The sequence below is a fragment of the Ascidia mentula genome, chromosome 1, assembly GCF_947561715.1.
Source record: "Ascidia mentula chromosome 1, kaAscMent1.1, whole genome shotgun sequence".
NCBI lineage: Eukaryota > Metazoa > Chordata > Ascidiacea > Phlebobranchia > Ascidiidae > Ascidia > Ascidia mentula.
The window spans coordinates 24,260,728-24,282,526 of record NC_138566.1 but is presented as its reverse complement, the minus strand read 5'-3'; the positions used below and the strand labels follow the sequence as shown (position 1 = coordinate 24,282,526).

The 21,799-nt window shown below is 38.0% G+C and overlaps 5 protein-coding genes across 5 annotated transcripts; 4 read left to right on the top strand and 1 right to left on the bottom strand.

Annotated features, from left to right (window-relative positions):
- The first annotated feature begins 544 nt into the window (after window positions 1–544).
- On the top strand, window positions 545–3,798 carry LOC145906489 (calponin-1-like). Its single transcript, XM_082993920.1, has 7 exons — window positions 545–683; window positions 816–943; window positions 1,240–1,315; window positions 1,380–1,484; window positions 1,856–1,888; window positions 2,000–2,113; window positions 2,652–3,798. Exons 1-7 carry the CDS (start codon window positions 633–635, stop codon window positions 2,751–2,753), a joined length of 609 nt encoding a protein of 202 aa, XP_082850046.1. The 5' UTR covers window positions 545–632; the 3' UTR covers window positions 2,754–3,798.
- A 5,444-nt stretch (window positions 3,799–9,242) lies between these two features.
- LOC145910939 (excitatory amino acid transporter 3-like) lies at window positions 9,243–14,937 on the top strand. The gene is made up of 12 exons (XM_082998169.1): window positions 9,243–9,497; window positions 10,118–10,240; window positions 10,869–10,950; window positions 11,430–11,472; window positions 11,853–11,990; window positions 12,245–12,405; window positions 12,915–12,981; window positions 13,101–13,235; window positions 13,571–13,671; window positions 13,878–14,003; window positions 14,310–14,444; window positions 14,529–14,937. Exons 1-12 carry the CDS (start codon window positions 9,275–9,277, stop codon window positions 14,764–14,766), a joined length of 1,572 nt encoding a protein of 523 aa, XP_082854295.1. The 5' UTR covers window positions 9,243–9,274; the 3' UTR covers window positions 14,767–14,937.
- A 1,161-nt stretch (window positions 14,938–16,098) lies between these two features.
- On the top strand, window positions 16,099–17,480 carry LOC145902622 (mitochondrial import inner membrane translocase subunit Tim23-like). The gene is made up of 4 exons (XM_082990667.1): window positions 16,099–16,397; window positions 16,665–16,854; window positions 16,921–16,996; window positions 17,207–17,480. The coding sequence occupies exons 1-4, from the start codon at window positions 16,140–16,142 to the stop codon at window positions 17,328–17,330; spliced, it is 648 nt and encodes a 215-aa protein (XP_082846793.1). The 5' UTR covers window positions 16,099–16,139; the 3' UTR covers window positions 17,331–17,480.
- On the bottom strand, window positions 17,428–18,862 carry LOC145902613 (phenazine biosynthesis-like domain-containing protein). The gene is made up of 4 exons (XM_082990655.1): window positions 18,714–18,862; window positions 18,334–18,469; window positions 18,121–18,244; window positions 17,428–17,963 (listed from the first exon to the last, which is right to left on the bottom strand). The coding sequence occupies exons 1-4, from the start codon at window positions 18,797–18,799 to the stop codon at window positions 17,428–17,430; spliced, it is 882 nt and encodes a 293-aa protein (XP_082846781.1). The 5' UTR covers window positions 18,800–18,862.
- A 1,578-nt stretch (window positions 18,863–20,440) lies between these two features.
- Window positions 20,441–21,799, top strand: LOC145910598 (uncharacterized). The gene is made up of 2 exons (XM_082997788.1): window positions 20,441–20,644; window positions 20,852–21,799. The coding sequence occupies exons 1-2, from the start codon at window positions 20,496–20,498 to the stop codon at window positions 21,123–21,125; spliced, it is 423 nt and encodes a 140-aa protein (XP_082853914.1). The 5' UTR covers window positions 20,441–20,495; the 3' UTR covers window positions 21,126–21,799.

The following is a 21,799-nucleotide window of genomic DNA, read 5'->3' as shown; positions in this document are numbered from 1 at the left end:
ATTTACACCAACATCCATAAAATGACAATGGGCTGTATTTTATGTCTGTGATAAACTTAACGTCAAACAAGAGCCGTTCATTTTTTCTTTGCGCGACCATTTTGCCTTGAAGCTGTCTCGAGCAAATATACTGGTGTGGGGAGGGTATAATACAGACGGTACGGTGCACCAGGACCCATTTATAGTCTTCAACACCTAATAGTTGCAAATATGACTTGACTTGTTTATAAAGTTAACGTCCAAGCAGGACTTTAACGCAATATTATAAATAGTAACGCTGTGGTCATTGTTGCGTAACAATGTTCTCGATTTTGATTGGTTGACTGGTCGACCGGCAGCCCTGCAGTGTGTGTAGTTACGTTGTTCTTGTTCTGTGTGTGAAACAACGCCTTGCTTTATTATTGTTACTTTTATTATTGTTGTTATTTGTTTAAATGATAAAGTTACAAATGCAATCGGTTTTGGGATTTAAATAAGACTGTAATAATAAAACGTATAAGAGTTTGTTGTATATCTTAGTGTTTTTAACGAGTAACTTTTTGCAAACAAACCTACCATTTCATTTTTTTCATTCATTTTTTAGAAGAAATTTGTCATCGTTGGATTTCGTGGCTGCTTTTAAGTAGGGGGCAATGGCCAATCAAGGACCAAGTTATGGATTTAGCCAGGAAATTAAAAGAAAGGCAAGCCAGTGAAAGTAGTATTTCATTTTAAATTATGTTAAAACACAACAAACAACTTTTACAGCTATAATTGAAACCAAATTTTACATGCAGAATTTTCTGCGAATTTATACATTTTCGATTGTTTTACAGATGGCAGCCAAGTATGATGACTTGTTGGAAGAGGACTTGCGAGAATGGATAGCAGCAACTATTGGCTGCTCGACCATGATGGATCAGTCCTTCCAGAATTGGCTGAAAGATGGCCGTGTGCTTTGCTAGTATGTGCAATCAAATGTGAACTTTTTGCCTTAAATGCCAATGTTACACTTATTGTTTATATGAACATGGAGCCAATATTATGAATTCTGTATGAAAGTGACATGGTCGCACGAAGCTGCACTGATCAAACAGTTGCCATCTGTATGCAGCCCCCAGAATTTATTGCTTAGTCTTTCAACAGTGTCCATAATATCTGGCCAATATTTTCTTTAATGGACTATAATTTTATTGACCTTTTTTTTTACCAGCACTCTTAAGACAATATTTTAAATGTTTTGATGTTTATTATCAACAGCTTGGTGAAAACCTTACAGCCTGGACTTCTGAAACCCAATATTCCACATGAAGATATGCTTAACCCATTCCGCTGTGTGAGTTTGTTTATATTTTAATATTTTTGTCATGGATGTCATCATGGGTGTTTTTCTTTAAAAGATGGAAAATATCAATGCCTTCCTGGATGCGATCAAAGTTTTAGGAGTTCCAGAACCTTCCCTTTGTACTACAGCTGACCTTTACAATGGTTCTGGGATGTCACAGGTTCAATAAATATTTTGCATATGTACCAGTATATACTTTCAAATATGTATTTTTACGACTTTGATCAGTTTTGACCTATTATCAATCAACCATTTGACCTTATATACCAAAAACCTTAGGTTTTACAACTGTCTAAAATGTGTGATATCATTCTTATTGTGGATTACAACAGTCCATCGAACTAACAATTTAGGAATTACACAGCCATAATTTTCTGCCTGAATAAACACAAAGCATATAGTTGTGCTATTGTCATTCTTTACAAAAAATTGTACCACCTCTTTCATGTCAATTGGTTGAATGGTTATAATGGTAAAATGTACTTTCTTCAAAAATAAAAATACATCAATCATGTTTATTTATGTGTGTAGGTGCAGACATGCTTGCTTAGTGTAGTGGATCAGGTATGTATAATTTCCATAACACACACATATATATATTCACATATGTATATATAATATCTACTCCCTATGATTGAAATCCCTATGCATTGAAAAAAAACATGTTTTTTGCAGGCAATGTCAAAAGGCTTAACTGACACGGATATCGGTATAAGGGTTCCAGAAAAACAAAAGCGAGAGTGGTCGTCAGAGAAATTGAAGGCAGGAAACACAATCATCGGTCTTCAGGTATATACTTATCATTTTTCGGTGATGGCTTTTTTCAAAGAATTTTCCTCATTGACTCTTTGCAATCATGTATGTACATAACTCTTGCTGAGAAAAAATAAGTGGACACTATTTTACTAGTGTATTAACACATGACAAACCTATTTAAAAGCATAATGCTACTTCAACATGTATTTTCAAGAAGCGCATGTCACAGCCATACTGAACAAGCAATGTACATGCTTGGTGTTGTAGATAGATACAAGCGTATGTACATAGAGCTACAATGACTGATAAAACATTACCTTCAATTGAGCACTGTACACTATCCATACCATTACACAGTCCCAACTAATTTTAAAAACTTCGTCATAAACCCAATAATATGAAACAATTAGGTTTAGTTAACCAAATTTTTTTTAAATTAAATATAGTTTTCCTAAAACAATTATTGTTTTGCATAATTTTATAAGAACTGTGTTCCATTTGCCTGATTTTTAAGCTTAATACCATATATACAATTATAGGCGAATTTGTGAAATAGTAATATTAATTTCAGGCTGGAACGAACAAGTATGCAAGCCAGTCAGGTATGACAGCATACGGAGCTTCACGACCAATTTTTGATCAAAAGTATACTTCAAAAAACAACGCAAAGTGATCAAAATCATGCACCCCCTCTGCCGCAAGTTTCAATCATTTAGTGATGCACATGTTGTAATGGTGCCCTTTTTTATACAAATTTAAGACAAACCTGCAATTGCCCTTTTGCTCTTGCTACTATTCTACCATTTCATTGAGTGTAAACTAGGTGCTAATTTTCTGCTATTTTAACATGTTATCATTAATAATTTGTACAGGTTTTGTGTGTGTTTTTGTAACACAGTTCTTCATATCATGTGAGCACATCATGTCGGTAGTGCCTTACTCATTTCCTCTCTGTTGTACAAACTTCATTTGCTTCATTAATTCAGTGAAGTTTTTGCAACTGAGAATCCCAGTCACGCTGTAAAGTATTGTTTTAATTATTTTATGGGCATTTGGTTGCAACAAGCAAGTTGAGATTGTCCAAATTTCTGTTCCGATTAAAACTATTCATAGCTTGTACTTTGATATGTGATAACATTCCAAAAAGCTAACGTTGAAACCGGTTTTACTAGAACTTTATTCATCTTCGCCAAACAATATTTGCGCTATTGAGTAAGTAAGATAATGCACTAAACTGAATTCAGAAAAGTGTGTTATACAAATCTTCCACTATATTTTTAGCTAACCTTCCTCCTTTTAACAAACTCTACTTCTGCAAGCTTTTATCAGCTACAGAACAATTTTATTTGTGTGGTGATCATGTGACCCAATACCATTCCGTTTTGATGTTTCCATGGTCATAAATTTGTGCAGAAATTTGCAACGCAATTTTTTCTCATTAAAAATTTGCCGTTTTTTGATATCGAACAACTTAAAGTGAGGCGACGTCTTTAAACAATTGCATGCATTCTAGAATTTCGAACAATAGTCTTTGTCGATAAACCTGCATTCCTTGCCATCATGACCAGCTTGGATTCTGTGTTGTGCTTTCTGCTTTATTCGTTCTATTACCCAATGCATGAACGCTGGTGCTTACGTGTTGTTGTCGGTTGAAACGCCTATATACTGTATCGTACATCGTATTTTTAACACCGTGACAATAAAATACTACTTTTACTCTTAAAATTATTAAAACATGAACGGTATATGGCATTCCTGTTAATTTTCAAAAAGACATGAAAATATTAAAAAAAAGCTGAAATATCCTGTAACGTAATACAGAAGTACAACATCTTGTATATAATCTCTCAACACTTAGTACAGAAGCGTCTGTCACTGCCCCGACCTCTGGTGGTGACAAACGAATTTTGTTAAGCACGTCTGACAATCCCCTTTTGCCATTTTTTCGCCATGGAACCCTTAAAGTAGTAAGGTAAATAGGTCTTCGAAAATTTTTACACAGAAAAAACATACATTTTCCACTAACGCTGCCTCCGCACATCAATGCATTGTGCTGTGGTACATAAAAATATTTCCGTGTAACGCAGTCGCATTTATGTTGTTGATGCCGTGATTTAAAGACTTTGATGGAACCCTTGGTGTTGACGGCACCCCTGGGAGTGCTACGCAAAACCCAGGTTAAAGAACTCTAGAAAGGCAAAAAGTCAATGATCTCATTAATGAACTTATCAACATTTAACACTTTTGGTGCAGTTTGACTTTCAATGCTTTCAGTAGTGCCGTTTAGTTACTTTCGTGTGCATTGAAAGTGTAATCCACAAGCCTACTTTGCAAAGCGGACCCGTTTAACGTTGACAGTGACCTTCATGAAGACACCATGTCACCTGAAGGTTGCGGAGACCATGCTCTCTGCCCTCCAGTCGATCTCGCTATGTTTAGAAACCATAGACTTTTTTATGACCGTCAGCGTTTCAAAAGGTATGACTGGAATGCACCACAACCAAGCATTGGGTAGTGTAGCGTCCCGTGTTGGTCGTTAAAAATTCCTGGTAGTAACCGCATTTGTTGAAAGTCACCGCCAATTTATTCAAACCGTCAGACTGTCGCCACATCGTCGCCAAACCCCGTTGTAACAAGAAAAACTTAGCGTTCATCAAAAAAAAACATCGCTCAAATCAGAAGGATTTTGCGTTTTAATCACAAGCGCAGGTCACCAAAATGAAGCGTTCCATTACTTGTCGTAAAATTATTAATGCGCTATCTTACTCAGAAATAATCCAATACTAGTAAAGCGGCAAAAACCAAATCTTCATAACAGTCTGCCAAAGCCTCAGTATTTTAGCGGTGATCAGGTTGTTAACAAAACAACAAGTGAACATATCTGTTTCAACATATATATCTCAACATATCTCCAAGATTGGGAATGTGACGACTTATAAAGGACGAAGGTATGAAAGAAGATAGAAAGAATTATTAGAGGTTCCAAGCAGTGGTTGTTATCGGCGGTGCAGGTACGAGTTCGGTGTTTGTAAAACAAAACGGAAGTAAAAAGACGAGTAAACGATACACATTACATGCAACGGGGTTTGGCGACGATGTGGCGACAGTCTGACGGTTTGAATAAATTGGCGGCGAATTTCAACAAATGCGGTTACTACCAGGAGTTTTTAACGACCAACACGAGCCGCTACAGTAGCAGTTCAAGTTCGCAAAAGAGTAATACACGCTTAAAACTCAAAAATTGCGACCCAATTGTCAAGGAAAGAAAAACAAGCATGCAGCTTGATAGGCAGCCGATCTTCATTTCAGTTTTACTGGGGAAAGTCGAAACGAATCCGAATATTCGAATTTGCACACGAATAAGGAAATAACAGTGAAATCATGTTGCTGAGGCGAAAAAAGCGATGTTAGTAGTGAAATACTAATTATCAAGCATTCACAAATGCAGTGGTGGTGGTGGTTGCTAAATGCCACGACTACCAGTTTTGTAACTCAGTCGACAATAATTTGCAGACGAATTTTATTTCAAATTGAGTTCTGCGCACGAAGTCTACGGTGATGTCAAGGTCAAGGTCTTTCCAAATTCACTATGCTGACAGTATGACAGGCTATACGTGCGAAAATTTCACCACAGGTAACAAAACATCACTCGTGAAGTTATTCGTGTGAAACAACGAAGTATTATGACGGCAAGCATTGCCACAATGCAAACAAAGGAGAGAAGTGTTCGTGTTGAAGTGTACATACAGGAATCCATGAATGCAAGGGGACGATATGCTTGATTTATAGGTGTGCTAAAAGTTGACGACTTAATGAAACGTATGCTATTTAGTGCGGGCTCATAAATCCCAACAATAAAAAATTAAAGGTGTCAAATTCGAACTACTGAAGCAGTGTGACACGTTGTTGCTTTAAAAAAAATGTTACAAAAAGTTTGCTGCAGTTAAACCGTTTATTTTAGTGTAGTATTGGGGTATTATAACTATTTAAATCTATAACAGGTGTAAATTTACACAGCTAAATCCTGTAATAGTTTTTTATGATTGGAAATTAAAACCTTTTTGTAACCTCAACATTTGGCATAACAAGAGGACTTCTAAAACATTCAAATTGAAAAGATATATGTAGAGATGGCAGATACATATACAGTATGTCACGTTGCTCTCCACACATCCATAGGGAACCTATCACTACCCCCTACCCAGGTGGTGACAAACGATTTGTTTAAAGCACGTCTGGCAAACCCCTTTTCACAAAGTAGCTTTGTGTATTCAGGGGGACAAAAGCGAAATCCAAACCTTTTCTGGCACGATCTTTGTAAGATGTAGAATGTTCGTTGGATTTTGTTCGTCACGAAACGACTTTTCACTCATATTGTATTTCTACCCCAAGATAAACGTTCGGCGATTTGCGTTGTGAAAGTACAGAAAAAAATGTGAAAATCTTTTTTATGCAAAGCAAGACGAGTCACAGATGCCAAACTTATAAACTGGGACATTAATGGCAGTTGCTTTACAGACAATGCGTGCTGGACGGGTAAAACTGCCGTTGGAGATAATGTTTCAGGAAAAAAGTCAAAGTAAGCATAGTATATATTGTGCGAGGCTGAAGTTGTCTATGCCCCTGAATGCGAATAGGTAGTTCAAGCTTTGCGTGCTAAAGGCTAACAACATAAATTGAAGCACTAAAATTAGAAGAGTGATTAATTGCACTTCATTCAATATCAAACCATAAACATAATTGTAAAACACGCCGCACCATGACGTCGTATTTATTCTGCCAAAACGTTTACATAGTTTACACAAGTAATCGCTACATGGCATACGAGACACATATGACAGGGGCTAGGTAGACAGTCGATTCTTCTTCGATAAATGACAGTTTTTACAAGGAATATGTCGGAACGAATCCGAATCCGAATATTCGTATTTGCGCACAAATTGGGAAACAGATGTGGAATTTAATCGCCACATTAAAAAACAAAAACCGATAAATTGGTGTTAATATGATTATTTTAAAAATTAATGTCTTTTGAGATACGGATTTAGACCGAATTCGGCCCAATATTGTCTGAAGGTATTCGGATTCGGCCGAATTCGAATCTTCATTGTGTTGACACATCCTATAGTTTTCACTCAAAATTGGTTTTCTGATCTGAACAATACCTAATACTGGATTTGATGACCTTCATTCAACCGACAACCTACCAGGATGCGTTTTATGTTCAGTCAACTTTAAACACACGAAATTACGCTCGTAAATGACGTTAAGCTTTTAACGATCAGGGTCGGTTACGACTGCAAGCGATATTAAAACACTTGCACAGCGCGCGCGGCTTACGACTTCCATCGCCAAACAAGCATACCAATATTATACGATCCAGGGCAGAACAAACCGACCTGCGGGCTGTAACCCTATACCGAGCTGCGCACTTTGAGCATGAAGTGCAAAGTTTTGTCTGGCAAAATTTCGTGATGATTAAGAAAGCGCCATAAGTTATTTTAGTTGAATTAGTTTGTTGCTGAAAGCAAAACAAATAATAAATGATGTCACCGCCAGGGTACTAAGTTATTTCAGTTAAAGTAGTTTGAAAGCGCATTTGTTGATAAATCGTGTTAAAAAGAGTGATGTTCCTGAAGTATAGCTGATCAGTCTGAGAAAAGCAGCTATATCGTGTTGTCTATTTGTTATATATTTTCAAGAAAAGCGTTTTCAACTAGAAGAGTTTCGTCGACATGATCGGGCGAAACGCTTCATGAACACAACCATGTCGGAATTTGCCACAATCCTCAAGTGTTGGTAGATAATTTGCGTAGAAGATTGTAAAGAGAAGGAAAGATAAATTGCGTAGAACGGTGCTTCCTAGCAGCCAAGCATGTTGAAGTGCGCATAGGTCAGTTCTAATGTTCACAGTTCGTTATTAGTAAAAAGCCTCATTCGGAACCGAATACCTTCTTTACACGGGTTTACTGTTCAATATATCGGGAGTCACCAAACTTTTTCCCCCAAAGATCCGTGAGTATTGACGGTTGTGGGCCGGATAACCGTTCAAGACAATATAGTTTCTGCCACGATTGTCTCCTCATACAGGGAATTTTGAAGCAATACATCATAATTTCTGTGTCGGAAATTCAGGATGTAAAAACGATCGACGAAAATATAGTGACGAACAGAATAAAACAGATTTTTTTACAGAACAAAACGAGACACAGTTGGCAGTGAAGTGAAAACTGTTGTGGTTTTAGGGGCCCATGTCCGGCGAGATGACCGGCTTTGCCGCTCGTAGTTTGGTTACCAATGCACTAATGTCAAAACCAGCACCCCCTGGCGTCGTGTTTGTGGTGAGCGTGCGCTTAAGTGTTAGTTAAATATTTTCGAATTTTTCCTAGTATCGTACGTATACGCTGGAAACAAATATTTAACCTGCAAGGGAGAAATTTGTATACTAGTTTCGATTTATTTAAGTTAAATTTGTCCGTTTCTAAAACTTTTATTTTTTTCTTTGTGACGAGAGGTCATTGAGAAGTTTACAAAGCTTAATAAAAATTGTATTTGTCATGTTTCTGAACACTTTACCCACACGTGTTATAATTTTGCTATAGTTCTCTTAAACCGCTGGAAAGGGTTTAAACACGCAAATTCACAAAACAATGTTAACTCTCTTATCAACGTTTATTGGAAATGCATAAAAGTTAAGCGCGCGCCGACGCGCGATAAATATTTACTCATGTTTTTTCGTATAAAGTTTACACAGAGAGTAACGCCTCACAGAGAGTAAAATAAGACAGGGCAGTTCTGGCAACGGGCAATTTCCAGTAAGTTGGGATTTTCCCGAGATTTTTTGTTCGTTTGGATTGAAGAGTGTTTGTCATTGTTGACAGAGTTTGCAAAACATTTAACTTTGGTTCTACTCGAGCTGACAAACGGTGGAATTCTGGTATTGCAGCTTATTGTACAGGCTTGTGGGGACGGAGCAAGTGATGAGGTTGAAAATAATTTTGAGTCATTGTCTTAATTGTCCCAGACCGTTTGAATAGCGTTAAAAAGCCGCAGTATTTTTACAAACTTTGTTTCATAAACAAAAGGTTGTACAGGTTTTGCTGTACGAACACTCATGTACATTTCTATCTAAAGGCAAAACACTTTTATTTTCAACAGTTTTGTTAAAACAGTGTGAGTAACTAGCGCTTCGAGATGGTACACTGCACTAAAGCTAACTGCAAGAGCTTCTTGCGCCAAAATGCCCTGCTCCTAGCCACCATAACCGGTGTGGTCCTCGGTATCGTGGTTGGCATAGCAATGAGAGAAGCTCACCTCTCTAACCTCGACATCACCTACTTCGCCTTCCCAGGAGATCTTCTCCTACGGATGTTGAAGATGATCATCCTTCCTCTCATCGTATGCAGTTTGATAACAGGTAGAGTTTTGTACTGTTAAGAAATCCAATATTGTTTTAAGGCAAAATAAAACGTTATAATTTCGAAAAAAATGACTCTTATATTAAGGACCTGAAACTTTGAATTTGGATGTTCGCGCACCAGTGATTATTAACCCACAATATCAGCTATAAATGCTGGATTTGAATAAAACAATGCCGAGTCATTGGTCATCTAATTTCACCTTTCACATTCCAAGTGGAAAAGTTTACCAAAAAACTACAAACTTTACAACGTTTAAATATCCGATCACAGCAGTTCTTTGATGTACAATCCACTATATGTTGCTGTGTCAAATCCACGTGGAATCCATGAGTACAAGTTGTTTGTAAACATGTTCGGTATCTGAACATGCCTAATAACCACGTGAAATTCAACGCGCGTTGAAGCAATCCACACAAGTACCGATATATTGATGCAGTCTTGGGCCCTATATCGTTAATGTTTACGAAATGGTCTTAGCGCTATTTGAAGGCTCTTTCCGTGACACTTTATTAAGCAAAATAACAAATATTGATGTTTTTACCTCATTTTTGAAAAACACTTTACCTTCCTGCATTTTGTTTAAAAGTGCTAAAAACATCATTGCTTTCTAACGTAGGAGTATCGACCTTGGACCGAGAGGCATCGGGCAAGCTTGGAGCGCGAGCTATCGTTTATTATATGAGCACAACGCTCATCGCCGTCATCATTGGAATGGTGCTGGTCGTAGCAATCAACCCAGGTGATTTTGCTTTGCAGCAGGGGTACTGGGTTCAAATTGTCGGCTCATGGCCCAGATATTATTAAATCTTTACAAGTGAACAAATAGATTGTTACGCTTATAGTTTATGACGTACAATAAATAAATGCAATTTGAATGGTGTTCCTGAGAGGCTAGGGGCCAGATTGCACGACCCAACTGGAACATGTCGCCCGCGGGCCGTAGATTGCCCATGTCAGCTGTGTCGTGTCAGGTGGTTTTCGCGGTGGATTTTAAAGCATATTTCCATCCGGCAAATGTATTGTTTGTTCTACGGATGACGTTTTACTGTAAACCTGCGCGTGTCCTCTGAAAAAAAGTGGTCGCACGTATTCAGTTAAATGCATGTTAGTTAATTAAGCGTGGAAACCTACCAAATTTGAGAGCTTTAAAATTAACCGATATAAGACGTTTCGTGGACGCTTATTTAAAAAATCTTGCTGTTTTGATTTTGATTGAAAAGCAGGCGAAACTTCTGTGAATAAACGTATACGTTTAATTCTAACAGAAGAACCGATCAAATAAAATACAACATGCCTGGCAGCAAGAACATCACTGCTGCTACTAATTCAACGCGAAACAAGTTTTTTAAATCTATAATTTGGTGCAGGCCGTGTCGGGGAAGATAGTATTGATGCAACTGGAAGTTCCTTAAGCGTCGAACCTGTCGATGCCCTGACTGACCTTTTGAGGTGAGAGATGTGAAATTTGATTGAAATTTACTGTTGAAGATAACGTGGTTTGGATCAGGTTGTGTCAATATAGAATTGCTTTACAACGTTTTGTAGGAAGATCCATTTTTGTCGAGAAGTTTTTCATGAGTTTTTCTCAGCGATTTCACTTGTGGGGTTGTTTTGGCGTAGTAACCATGCACTATATATTTAACATTCTGAATATTATGCGTTTTTTGGCATTGTCGGGTATTTGATCAATTGCCACTGCAGGGTGCGCTCTGTATGCTGAGCACACATTTGCATTGGGACACAATAAACCCTTGGTCGCTTTTCTACCTTTACCAACAAAGCAACCGACAGATGCAGAATGACATTCCAATTGTTACGACACAATAAGTCTGGATTTCGGGCCACTAAGCGCCGTGGATTTTGGCCCGGTTAATGAATGACCTCTGCTGGTCGGATGAGCGTTATATGATGAATGTTTTTGTACGCAGAAACCTTTTCCCAGAAAACCTCGTCCAGGCGTGCTTCCAGCAGGTGAGTTTGGTCGACATTTCTAGTGTTGAGTTTGGTCAACAAACCTATCTCGCACTGAAAATTTAACGATGCTGCAGCCATAGGAGCTTTTGATTGGTCAACTGGCTTATCGGGTCAGGCATCCATGTGTCACGTGACTTACCTGCCTCGAGGCCAAATTGACATGATTGTGTTTTCTTGTTGGGTCTGAACTTGTTAGGAATATTGTTGAAATGTTTTCTTCTGCAGCTATTGTTGTGCGATTATTTTATTTGCAACTATGTTCGAATATTTTATTTGTAACTATGTTCGAATATTTTATTTGCAACTATGTTCGAATATTTTTTTTGCAACTATGTTCGAATATTTTTTTTGCAACTATGTTCGAATATTTTTTGCAGTACGAAACACGACGACAGCCTATTTACGAGGAACAAAACGTCACCAGTGACGTCACTATGTCACCGGATGCCGTCACTACAGTTGGTTACGAACAAACGACTGTTACGTTGCAAAATGTCACTGTTGATTACGAACTGGTAAGTGCAGTGACGTATAAACAAATGTAAGTTACGCGTTGTATTTCAAAACCTTTTGACAATGGAACTTAACCAGAACAATTCCTGTATGGAATCCTAAGTTTCTTCGACAAGGTTTTTCCTCTATATTTCACTTATGCTTGTAGGCAACAAACGTATTTAGATTCTAGAATTGTTCAAAGGCAGTTGTTGTTGGTCAGAAAGCTACCAGATTCCGATAATGCAACAAAGTTATATGAACTGTTCGCATGCAGGTCGGTTCATACAAGAACGGAATCAATGTTTTGGGTCTGATCACTTTCTGTCTATCCTTTGGGGTCATTATTGGTGGGATGGGAGAACAAGGAAAAATCCTGGTGGACTTTTTTGTCGCCTTTAACGAAGCAACGATGAAGATCGTCACCATAGTCATTTGGTTGGCTGCCGTTGTTTATAATTATTTATTATAAATAATTAAATAAAAAAAGTATAAAAAAAATAATATTTTTTTTATAAATTTATAAATACATACAATTAGAATTATTTATTTAACAATGTATCTATATTAGCTGAGTAAAGCCTTTTTAAATCAATCTGTTAGACAGCTCTTTGAAAGACGTTTTTATTTATGAAAGAGCTGTCTAACAGATTGATTTAAAAAGGCTTTACTGAGGAACTACAGAAACGTTTTTCGATCGACAGCCTACCAGGGTGGCTTGGTTCACCGATCCGGTGTTGTTTATTGTTTTTTCATCGGTATATTTATATTATTTATTCATAATTTCATTATTTATAATTTTAATAGAAATCAATTTGAAACGCTTCAGTTTACGAATAAGATAAAAACAAATCAAAATAAGAGCGGTTAAAATATCATTGGCTCCGCATAAAGCAAGTAGATACAAAAATACCCTCTAACGTTCAACAGCTCTTCGTTTTGTTCAGGTACGCACCGATCGGTATTATCTTTCTTATTGCTGGAGAGATAATGAAAATGGACGATCCTGTTAAGGTAACGACCCGAATATAGCAAAGCACGTCAAAATCACGAAACATAATATTTGTTTTTTATCCACTGGTTTAAGAAAACACAGAGGAAATACGAGGAAATCAATCACAATTTTTTTCCAGGTTTTGGAACAACTTGGCTTGTATATGGCAACAGTTATTGGAGGTCTTGCGATCCATGGGATTATAGTTCTTCCTCTAATTTACTTCATCGTACTTAGGAAGAACCCCTTCAAATACCTTGCCGGGGTTTTGCAGGTACGACTTATTGATCCACAAGACCACTATTTCCATAGCTTGAACACATTTCACTCGAAAAATATTTTCCACAAATGGTGACAAATGTCTGTTCGACATTTAATCGAGCTGGTGAAAATGTTTGTTTGCATGAGCTACAATAATTTACTAAATTTGTTCGTTCGATGCGAAAAACTTTGAGCTTATTTACATAAAATAGAAAAGTCAAAGCTAATCACAACAAAGCAAACGTTTCGAACACTGCTATGCTCATTACCAGTGCTGTTTGTTCGGATTTGACTTAAACATACAATTAAGTGGCATCTATATATACAAAATCACAACCTTATATTCAGGCGTTGCTGACGGCGTTGGCGACATCCTCAAGTTCGGCAACTCTCCCTGTGACCTTGAACTGTCTTGAAACTAACAACCACGTGGACAAACGTGTCACCAGGTGAAAAGGGCAGGAATAATTTTCATCGTGTTTGTTGTCACGATTTTCTTGCTTTTCGTTTTCAAAATGTTTTTTTAAATACTGTTAACATTTTCTTATATCAATTGTGGATAACTTTGGATTGTAATATTTGAAAAAAAACAGTTTAATCAATCAATAAAACGATTCCACAAAGAGAACAGCAATTTTCACATGTGTTTTGTTAGATTTGTTTTGCCCATTGGCGCAACGATCAATATGGACGGCACAGCTCTTTACGAGGCCGTCGCAGCAGTTTTTATCGCCCAAGCAAACGGAATAGTTCTGAACTTTGGACAGCTCGTAACTGTATGGTATGTATACCACTCACTTCAGCATCAGTATGGACCTAACAATGTCACATCCGGCATGGCAGAATACACTTGCACACGCATGGCTTTGAGTGTGCAGCACATCTTCCAACCTAATACAGTATACCCCCAATTCTTCTGCACGAAACATTATGTACAGTTGAGTACAAGCAAAAGACCACAGGGTAGCCTTTCGAGAATTTGGCCTGCATGTAGTCCTCTTGCACCCCCTGGTTATGAGCACCCGCTTAACCTAATGGACATTTTGTAGCAACGTTCCCTGACAAACAGTGAATTTATACTTTCCAGCATCACTGCCACGTTCGCAAGTATTGGAGCCGCAGGTGTCCCTCAAGCTGGTCTGGTTACATTGGTCATCGTCTTATCAGCTGTAGGACTTCCAACTGAAGATATCACCCTTATTCTGGCTGTCGATTGGCTGCTGTAAGTGATAAGCTTTGTTTTTGCAGCACGTTTTTACGTTTATATGGCTGGTAATAACACAAACGTCTTCAATGGTTTTGGCAGTGATCGTATTCGTACGACTGTTAATGTGATGGGTGACTCGATTGGCGCCGGAGTGGTCGAAAAACTGTCAAAGAGCGACCTTGCAAAAATGGACGAATTCGTGGATTCTGATCTCTCCTCATCCGACGATAATTCAATGCGAAAGGATGACTTTGGTTCCACGAAAAAAACAGAACCGATGTCATTCGGTGTTGATAACAAAGCGTGCAACGTGGGTGTTGATTCTACCGCTATGTAAAAGCGTCATTTTTTTGTAAATAATTCTCTGTGCAAACATGTCCTTTTTCCGTAGCTTCCATGGGCATCTGAAAATTAAATCGTCCCCAAAACGACTAAAATTAAAATTGCTGAAGTTAAGTTTTCCTTGGTGGGTGTAAAAATGTTATTGCAAAGTTTGTTGATGTTTCTGCGTAAACTCGTTTCATACATTCAAACATTTTCCAATGCAATAAAGCATAAAAAATGCATTCGGAAAATTTATATTTTCAAGAAGATGAAACAAAACAAGCATATGTGAAAGGTCTTCTGAGTTTTAAACAATCTAAACAGGATGATATATTATAAAAAATGATGGATAAACACTTGTTAGAACTGATGAAGTCTAGCCGCATGGCAGACGAAACGTCGAAGAAACAGCACGTATATTTTATGCCAGAAGAGCAATACATTTTTAAATTGCAATATGCCTGGCAGCAGCAGGAATTTCACATGTTAGAACTATCTGAATAATGCTCAACCGAGACGAATAAAGCCTTATTATAAGAAACAAGTTCCACACCCAATACTGCGCTGGTGGTTTTGTTGTAATAATTTGTAGTACAAGACTTCCAACAAAATTATTTTGTAGTTGTTTAAAACGTAAATTGTAAAAAGAAAACTTAAATCCGCTACAAGTCAGTATTCTTAAGCAACTTCACCCACATTTTTTACTTCTGATAATACATGAAATACTAAAACACTGATTTCTTCCAAAGGTCAATCGCAGATTGGAAGGGTTAAACGAAAAAGTGCATGTGATTCCACGGCGAAACATTTGCTCTGGGTTTACGGACAATTACGATGAAGTACATCACCTGTTTAAGAGCAGTAAATGCATTAAAGTTTATCACTTACCCAAATATAGATAATTTACCATAATTTTGCACAACGAATTGTGTTTTTTAATCAATTATTTGGATGGAAAATGTGTGAGATAGGGAGAAATTTGTAGAACTGGACTCACATTCACATTTCTGTGTTTCCAGCCAAGCAACGTGACTTTTTACGTAAGGTTGTTACGAAGTGTTGCGTGTGTTTGTGACGTGAGGACTTTGCCTTTAGGTTGTCCATTGTTGTATTGCATCGGAAGAAAGATACTAAACCGTACTAAAATAGACCGTAGATACCATTGCACAGAGAGGAAAGTAACAGTATTAAGCAGGCTTGTGTAATTTAAATGTTAGCGGACTATTCCTGAATTTGTTCGATGTAGTTTAATTAACCCTCAAGTTATTAACGTTAAGACGTTAACCTGACTTGTAATGATGTCAACCATAAATTAGCAACTTTCAAACTCATTTTTTGCAGCTTAAATTCTTCAATTTCTGGTATATATATATATTTCTTTTAAACATGTTTGGATTTGGAAGTAGCAAAGAACCAAATGACAATGAAGGTCAACCAAACTCTGCCCCCTACATACAAACACCCTATCTAAGTATAGACCCAAATTACTTGTCTGGAGCAGAGGAATACATATTACCCGAAGATGCCTCTCCTGTGCGATCAAGAGTGCAAACTATGTTTTCAATAATCGGAACGGCAACTGTTGCTGGAGCCACAATTGGTGGATTGGAAAGTTTAAGATACAGCGGATTGCAGTGGTTTAAAGTAAGGATTGTGTATGTTGGAAATTTTATGTCATTTGCTTTTTGCAAACTGTAAACTTAATTGTATTTGAGAATTTTGTATGTTTTATTAACATAAATTTAATACAAGGGTTATTTTGTATACAAAAAATATTAATACTTTACCGACCACCCAGCAGAATTTTGAAAAAACAAGATTGTCATTATAAAGCATTTTGTTTTAATGCTATACAGTGATTTTGTGCTTGTTTTTGTGTTGTCCTTTTAATATATATACTTATTTTTGCAGGGAAAGTCTGCGCGAATGCAAATGACCACTGCAGTGTTGAAGAATGGTGGCCAGATGGCACAAAAATTTGGGTCAGTTTCATTCTTATATTGTGCCTGCTCCATTATCTCAGAAAAAGTGCGGGGCGTTGAAGATGATTTAAACACTTTAATTGGAGGTGCTACCGCGGGTGCCCTTTATTCCCTCCCAGGTTAGAACAACAAAATGTGGTTGTTTTTGTGAAGGTGTGGTTGTGCTAAATTACTTAATATTATAGGAGTACTAGATGTCAAGAACCATGGACCACAAGCTGCTGAAGAGGAAGCTGTTGGAATATTGAGAAAAACTGTTCGGTAAATTTAATTTTGGTGCTTTTTGTCTGCTATTTTCCAGTATAACTTGGATATACTTGTATCAATATATCCTGGTTTGTCATGTTTTTACTTCTTGGATCTAAACAATTTTCTGCTAACTCTGTGCCAGCTGCCAGGTACCTTGCTTGTGCTAGCAATTGTTTGTGAAGGAATGCATAGAGCCCTTTTAACATTAACTTTTTATTTCAGACGTTTGCCCCCTGTTGGAAGATTCTTTTTTGGAGTTGGAACAGGTTTAGCCTTTGGCGGACTATTGTGTCTATATCGATCACAGGCTTCGGACTATATTAAAGAAATCACAAGAAAATCATAATCCACACTTGACAGTTTTGTATTTATTTCATTTTTCTAAAACCCACCCAACAGAGAAAGCAAAACCTGGAAATATGTGCCTTGTGAAAAAGTTAATTCTATTGTTTGGAGGGTAGAAAGACTGAACCCTTCAATAAGATGTTGGTTTTTCCAGCAATGTCAACACGTTCGTCTTGGCGCACTGTGACCCTGACGTCACCACCACGTTTTGAACATTGCCTGCCAAGCAACTGGGGCTTTCCCAGGTGCAATTCCCAGTATGGGGCCAACACCGTGTGTGCGGAACCGGTTACTGGGTCCTCGTCAATGCCATTCCAGGGCGCAAAATACCTGGAATAAAAATCGTGGCTGTCGTTGGTCTGTGCCTGTGTCGTCACAATTACTCCTTTGATGACGGAACCATCGTGAGAAGCAGTCAGATCGGTGAAATTCGGTTGAATGGATTCCAGATCAGATCTTGAAAAGGTCGAATTCATGCGAATGAGAAGTTTTTTGGTTGTCGGTGACAGCAGGGTTTCCTTGATGTTGCTGGTATGATAGCCCAGAATTTCACCAATCAAATTTTCCGCGATTTGCTTTTCTTTTTCGTTCAAATTTCGTGGAGGGTTGTTTGGAAAATCCAACACTATGTACTCTGTTGAAAACAAAAACAATCCATAAATAAAACACCAGAGAGCTATTTTCCCATCTTTGTGCAACACAAATCTTGTCCGCACAGCCATTGCGCGTGGTACACTTTCCTGTTTTTAAATAAATAAATGAAGCAAACATTGAGCAATGTTATTCGTTACTTTCGTTTTTTCGGGCGTGAAGATCTCCGCTTAGCGTGGCAAAGGTGATGGACGGGTTAACGTTCTTGGCGATGTGAAAAACGGTCGAAGCGGCCGCAAGCGTGGCGTGGCCGCAAAGTGGAACCTAAAAAGTAGAACCCAAGTTTTAGCTCACGAAAGAAAGCGTCAGAAGAAAATAAACGTCAAACTACAACATTGTTGGGACATTTTTACCTCGTTCGTTGGAGTAAACCACCTCAAGCCAAAGTTAATTTCATCAACATAGTCGTTGGATTTTGACGTTATGAACGCTGTCTCGGACAAGTTCATCTCGGAGGCCAGCTTTTGCATGTTTTCGGGCGAAATCTCTCTGAAAAAGTAGAAAAAAATTCACAAACCATGTGAATACGTTGGTCGTTGACCTTGAGTGATCATTTGCCCAACTGGACCAGCACCCTACTAGCTAGTAATTTTTATCTAGTCTAATCAGCAGAAAAAAACATCAGCTCAAAAAAAACAGTGTAGGCTTAGTTTAGCCCCAATTACAAACAATTTCAGCAAAAATGACGTGAGTAGTAGTGAAGTTAAATTGTAAACTAACTGACGTAAATTACCTGTCGCCAATCCAACATATTGCTGCTGGGTTGCCCGCGAAAGGCACATCAGTAAAGGCGTCCACGATAAAGATTGGAATGTCCATTTTATAAAAATGTTGACTAGCAGGACACAATTGGACCACCAATCGTTATGCTTCTTGACAAAGAATTTTAGCTGCACAAGAGGCGCATAATAAGGGCCTGTCAATCATGTACTTCAAACCAAACAAAATATCAAGTGCGCGTTCTCGTAAATACTAGGTACATATATAAAGCTGGTGGTGAGAAGATACACTGTAAAACGCTGCACAAATAATTCCAAGTGAATTCAGCGAGTCAGACCTGGAGCTGTATAACTTGCATCATTCTTTATGCGCAATTTGAACAGGAGCAAAACACAAGACTTCGCAAAACTACTCTGCTGCCCACGACCGCCCAGTCACGCAGTGCTTGTTCAACTACTGGCATGCGGCATGGCCTGCACGCTTTGACTGACGCAATGTTTAGAAGAAGTTTTGTTCAACCAACATGGGTCACCATTGAGTAATTGTTTTGTTAGCCATGCAGGCTTTGCGGCACACCAACAACGCCAAATAAAAACAGAAATGGCATTGGAAATGAACAGTAACACAAGGATAACCGAAAACGATTTCGCTTGTTTACACAACAAATCTTCAGTCTTTCTTTTCATAGCAAATACAATGCAACTACCGTTACCGTACAGCATAACTATTAGCTGTAATTTTTGACGACTATGACGTCACATAGAAAATTTATGGCGCGTACATTTCATGAAGTGTCACAAAGTAGTGTATGTTAAAAGAGGTTGGTGGCGGTGCGTTTGAGCTTTAAAAGCTGTCAGTTTCCATACCTTCGTGGACTGTTAAAAGCCTGTGACACGAACCCGGATAAGCTGACTCTAGCCACGGGGCAAAGGAAAAAGGCAGTTTCTGATGGTTGATACAAAGCCAGCAGCGTGGCGGTGGTAATAAGAGTCTCGTGTATATGCTATGTACAGCAGGCAGCCGTAGGTTAGATTGCGTCAGCCGAAATCGCTAACAGCTTTGTATTGATTGAATTGAAGGGCTGTTTACAACTGGTAGCCTACATAAACATGTGAAAATATTGTTTGTGTATTTCAAGGTTGTGATGGTGCGTTATGTTTAAGAACTGTTTTATGTTTAAAAAGGAGTTTTTCTTAATAAAGATATGATATAATGTCAGTTTAACTATTACCACAACTGTTGTGTGATACGTGTGGACCAACATGCATGCTTTCTGGTAAATAAAATCGAACTGCAAAAAGTTACTTAAATCTATACAGGGTATGTAAATCTGAGATGCTGTGGAATATTTTCGTAGTGACGCTTGTGTTGTGTTTCTTCCGTAGTAGGTGTGTGTGTGTTGTCATGTGACCAGGCTTACCCAATCATGATAGTGCATTTTTTTTACTCGTAAGACCGACCCGCCATTCCACTCGTGAATGGGCATTGTGATGAATCATTCCTCTAAGAATGGATCGATTGTTGAGTGAGTGGAAAATTTCATGAATTCATGAAACTCCGCTTAGGCGATGTGTGTTTTTTTACGTGAATTTTGCTAGTTTGGTCATAAGTCCAGCAGTTTGACGTTGTAGAACGTTGAAATTAATTGTTTTTTTACAATCGTTTATTTCGGGAGACTCTTACTAAATTTTTTCAACCTCTTTTTTCACCGTTCATGAATTATTGGCTTTTTAAATTTTTTATTGTTGGACAGAACTTGGAAAACATAGTTAGGATTTTGTTATAAAAAAACGCCATGGAAAGAGAGGAACAGTTAAAAATTACCACACAACATTTGTCCGGTGGAGGATCGTTCGAAAAATGGTTGGTGCCATTTGGAGTGACACTGGGAATTCTGACCCTGGGTGTTGTTGTCATGTTTGTTTTGTATTTTCTCAGACGCAGGTGAGTCTTTCGAATGGTCATATATTTCCTATAGCTTATTAGAATAAAACACTTGTTTTAGCGATAGATGGTTGTTCACACAGGCACAATATATACATAATTTTTGTCTTGACTTTAAATACTAAAAATTAAAGTTTTGGACTCTGGGCGTGAAAAGAAATCAGTTTTATGAAACTTATGCGGAATAAATGCAAAATAATTTTGCAGTGCAAAGCGCGAAGAGTCGAGAAAAGGATATTCTGCCACTTCAACGGACAGCGACGAAGCTTTAGGGCGCCTGAACGAAGTTGTAGATCCCGAATTGGCACCTTCGAGCAGTAATTCACGTCAGAATGGACCCATTGTTGTAAATCACGGCGCCGCGAGGCAAAACTCCACCACATCCAACCCCCCACCATATCCCGCCTACAATCAAACGAACAACAGCAACATTTCTAGTTTTGAACCCGAGTGGTCAAACATGCCGTCTTCTGACCTGTAGTCATTGCATCATGAGCAAGCACTGCACCATCGACATAGCTTTCTCCTCTTTGTATTTGCTTTAAACTGTGCTTTTCCCCGCATGTGCAAACTATGGTTGCGTATAGGATTTTTTTTTAAAAAGCTAGGGTTATACACGTCGTTTGGTTGATTCTTGTTTTTTCATTGTCCACATTCAACAAACTGAACAGACATGAAAATTGGTACAATTCAACATAATTAAATATTTGTGCGTCGTTCATTAACGGTTGATCTCCGTTTATTATGACTTAAGATTGAAATCAATCGTGTGCCCTTTTTCGCATTCGGCCTTGTGTTGAAGTTGACTACCTAATGTTTGTAAACGTCAAAATAATATATTATGAACAGAATTTGGTGCCAAAAAAAAACACTTGAAAAAACACGTTTTTTTTGTAAAAGTTTCTGTTGCGTTGCTAATGTAAACCACAAAAAGTCGTGCTTTTGCTGCTTGCTGTTCCCTTCCCCTCATTTCACCTCATCCGGTAGAAAAACGTAGCGCGGGTGAATCGTGCTCTGCTATATCATTGTTCACTTTCTTTGTTATATTTCCCATTCATTTGTTGGTAGTTGCGCGCTTTGTGATTATGCATGTATTTATTTATTTCGAAATGCTTTCGTTTTTCCGTCTACCAATACACAAGTAACGATATTTCA

What these genes read in the sequence shown, in the direction of transcription:
- LOC145906489 (XM_082993920.1), top strand. Translation starts at nt 633, where the DNA reads ATGGCCAATCAAGGACCAAGTTATGGATTTAGCCAGGAAATTAAAAGA. An exon ending in GCCAGGAAATTAAAAGAAAG is followed by an intron (nt 684 to 815) that starts GCAAGCCAGTGA and finishes ATTGTTTTACAG; the next exon opens with ATGGCAGCCAAGTATGATGA. An exon ending in TGCTTAACCCATTCCGCTGT is followed by an intron (nt 1,316 to 1,379) that starts GTGAGTTTGTTT and finishes TTTCTTTAAAAG; the next exon opens with ATGGAAAATATCAATGCCTT.
- LOC145910939 (XM_082998169.1), top strand. Translation starts at nt 9,275, where the DNA reads ATGGTACACTGCACTAAAGCTAACTGCAAGAGCTTCTTGCGCCAAAAT. An exon ending in CGTATGCAGTTTGATAACAG is followed by an intron (nt 9,498 to 10,117) that starts GTAGAGTTTTGT and finishes TTTCTAACGTAG; the next exon opens with GAGTATCGACCTTGGACCGA. An exon ending in TCACTGTTGATTACGAACTG is followed by an intron (nt 11,991 to 12,244) that starts GTAAGTGCAGTG and finishes GTTCGCATGCAG; the next exon opens with GTCGGTTCATACAAGAACGG.
- LOC145902622 (XM_082990667.1), top strand. Translation starts at nt 16,140, where the DNA reads ATGTTTGGATTTGGAAGTAGCAAAGAACCAAATGACAATGAAGGTCAA. An exon ending in TGCCCTTTATTCCCTCCCAG is followed by an intron (nt 16,855 to 16,920) that starts GTTAGAACAACA and finishes TTAATATTATAG; the next exon opens with GAGTACTAGATGTCAAGAAC. An exon ending in ATATTGAGAAAAACTGTTCG is followed by an intron (nt 16,997 to 17,206) that starts GTAAATTTAATT and finishes TTTTTATTTCAG; the next exon opens with ACGTTTGCCCCCTGTTGGAA.
- LOC145902613 (XM_082990655.1), bottom strand. Translation starts at nt 18,799, where the DNA reads ATGGACATTCCAATCTTTATCGTGGACGCCTTTACTGATGTGCCTTTC. An exon ending in GGTTTACTCCAACGAACGAG is followed by an intron (nt 18,245 to 18,333) that starts GTAAAAATGTCC and finishes TCTACTTTTTAG; the next exon opens with GTTCCACTTTGCGGCCACGC. An exon ending in TCACGCCCGAAAAAACGAAA is followed by an intron (nt 17,964 to 18,120) that starts GTAACGAATAAC and finishes TGTTTTCAACAG; the next exon opens with AGTACATAGTGTTGGATTTT.
- LOC145910598 (XM_082997788.1), top strand. Translation starts at nt 20,496, where the DNA reads ATGGAAAGAGAGGAACAGTTAAAAATTACCACACAACATTTGTCCGGT. An exon ending in TTGTATTTTCTCAGACGCAG is followed by an intron (nt 20,645 to 20,851) that starts GTGAGTCTTTCG and finishes ATAATTTTGCAG; the next exon opens with TGCAAAGCGCGAAGAGTCGA.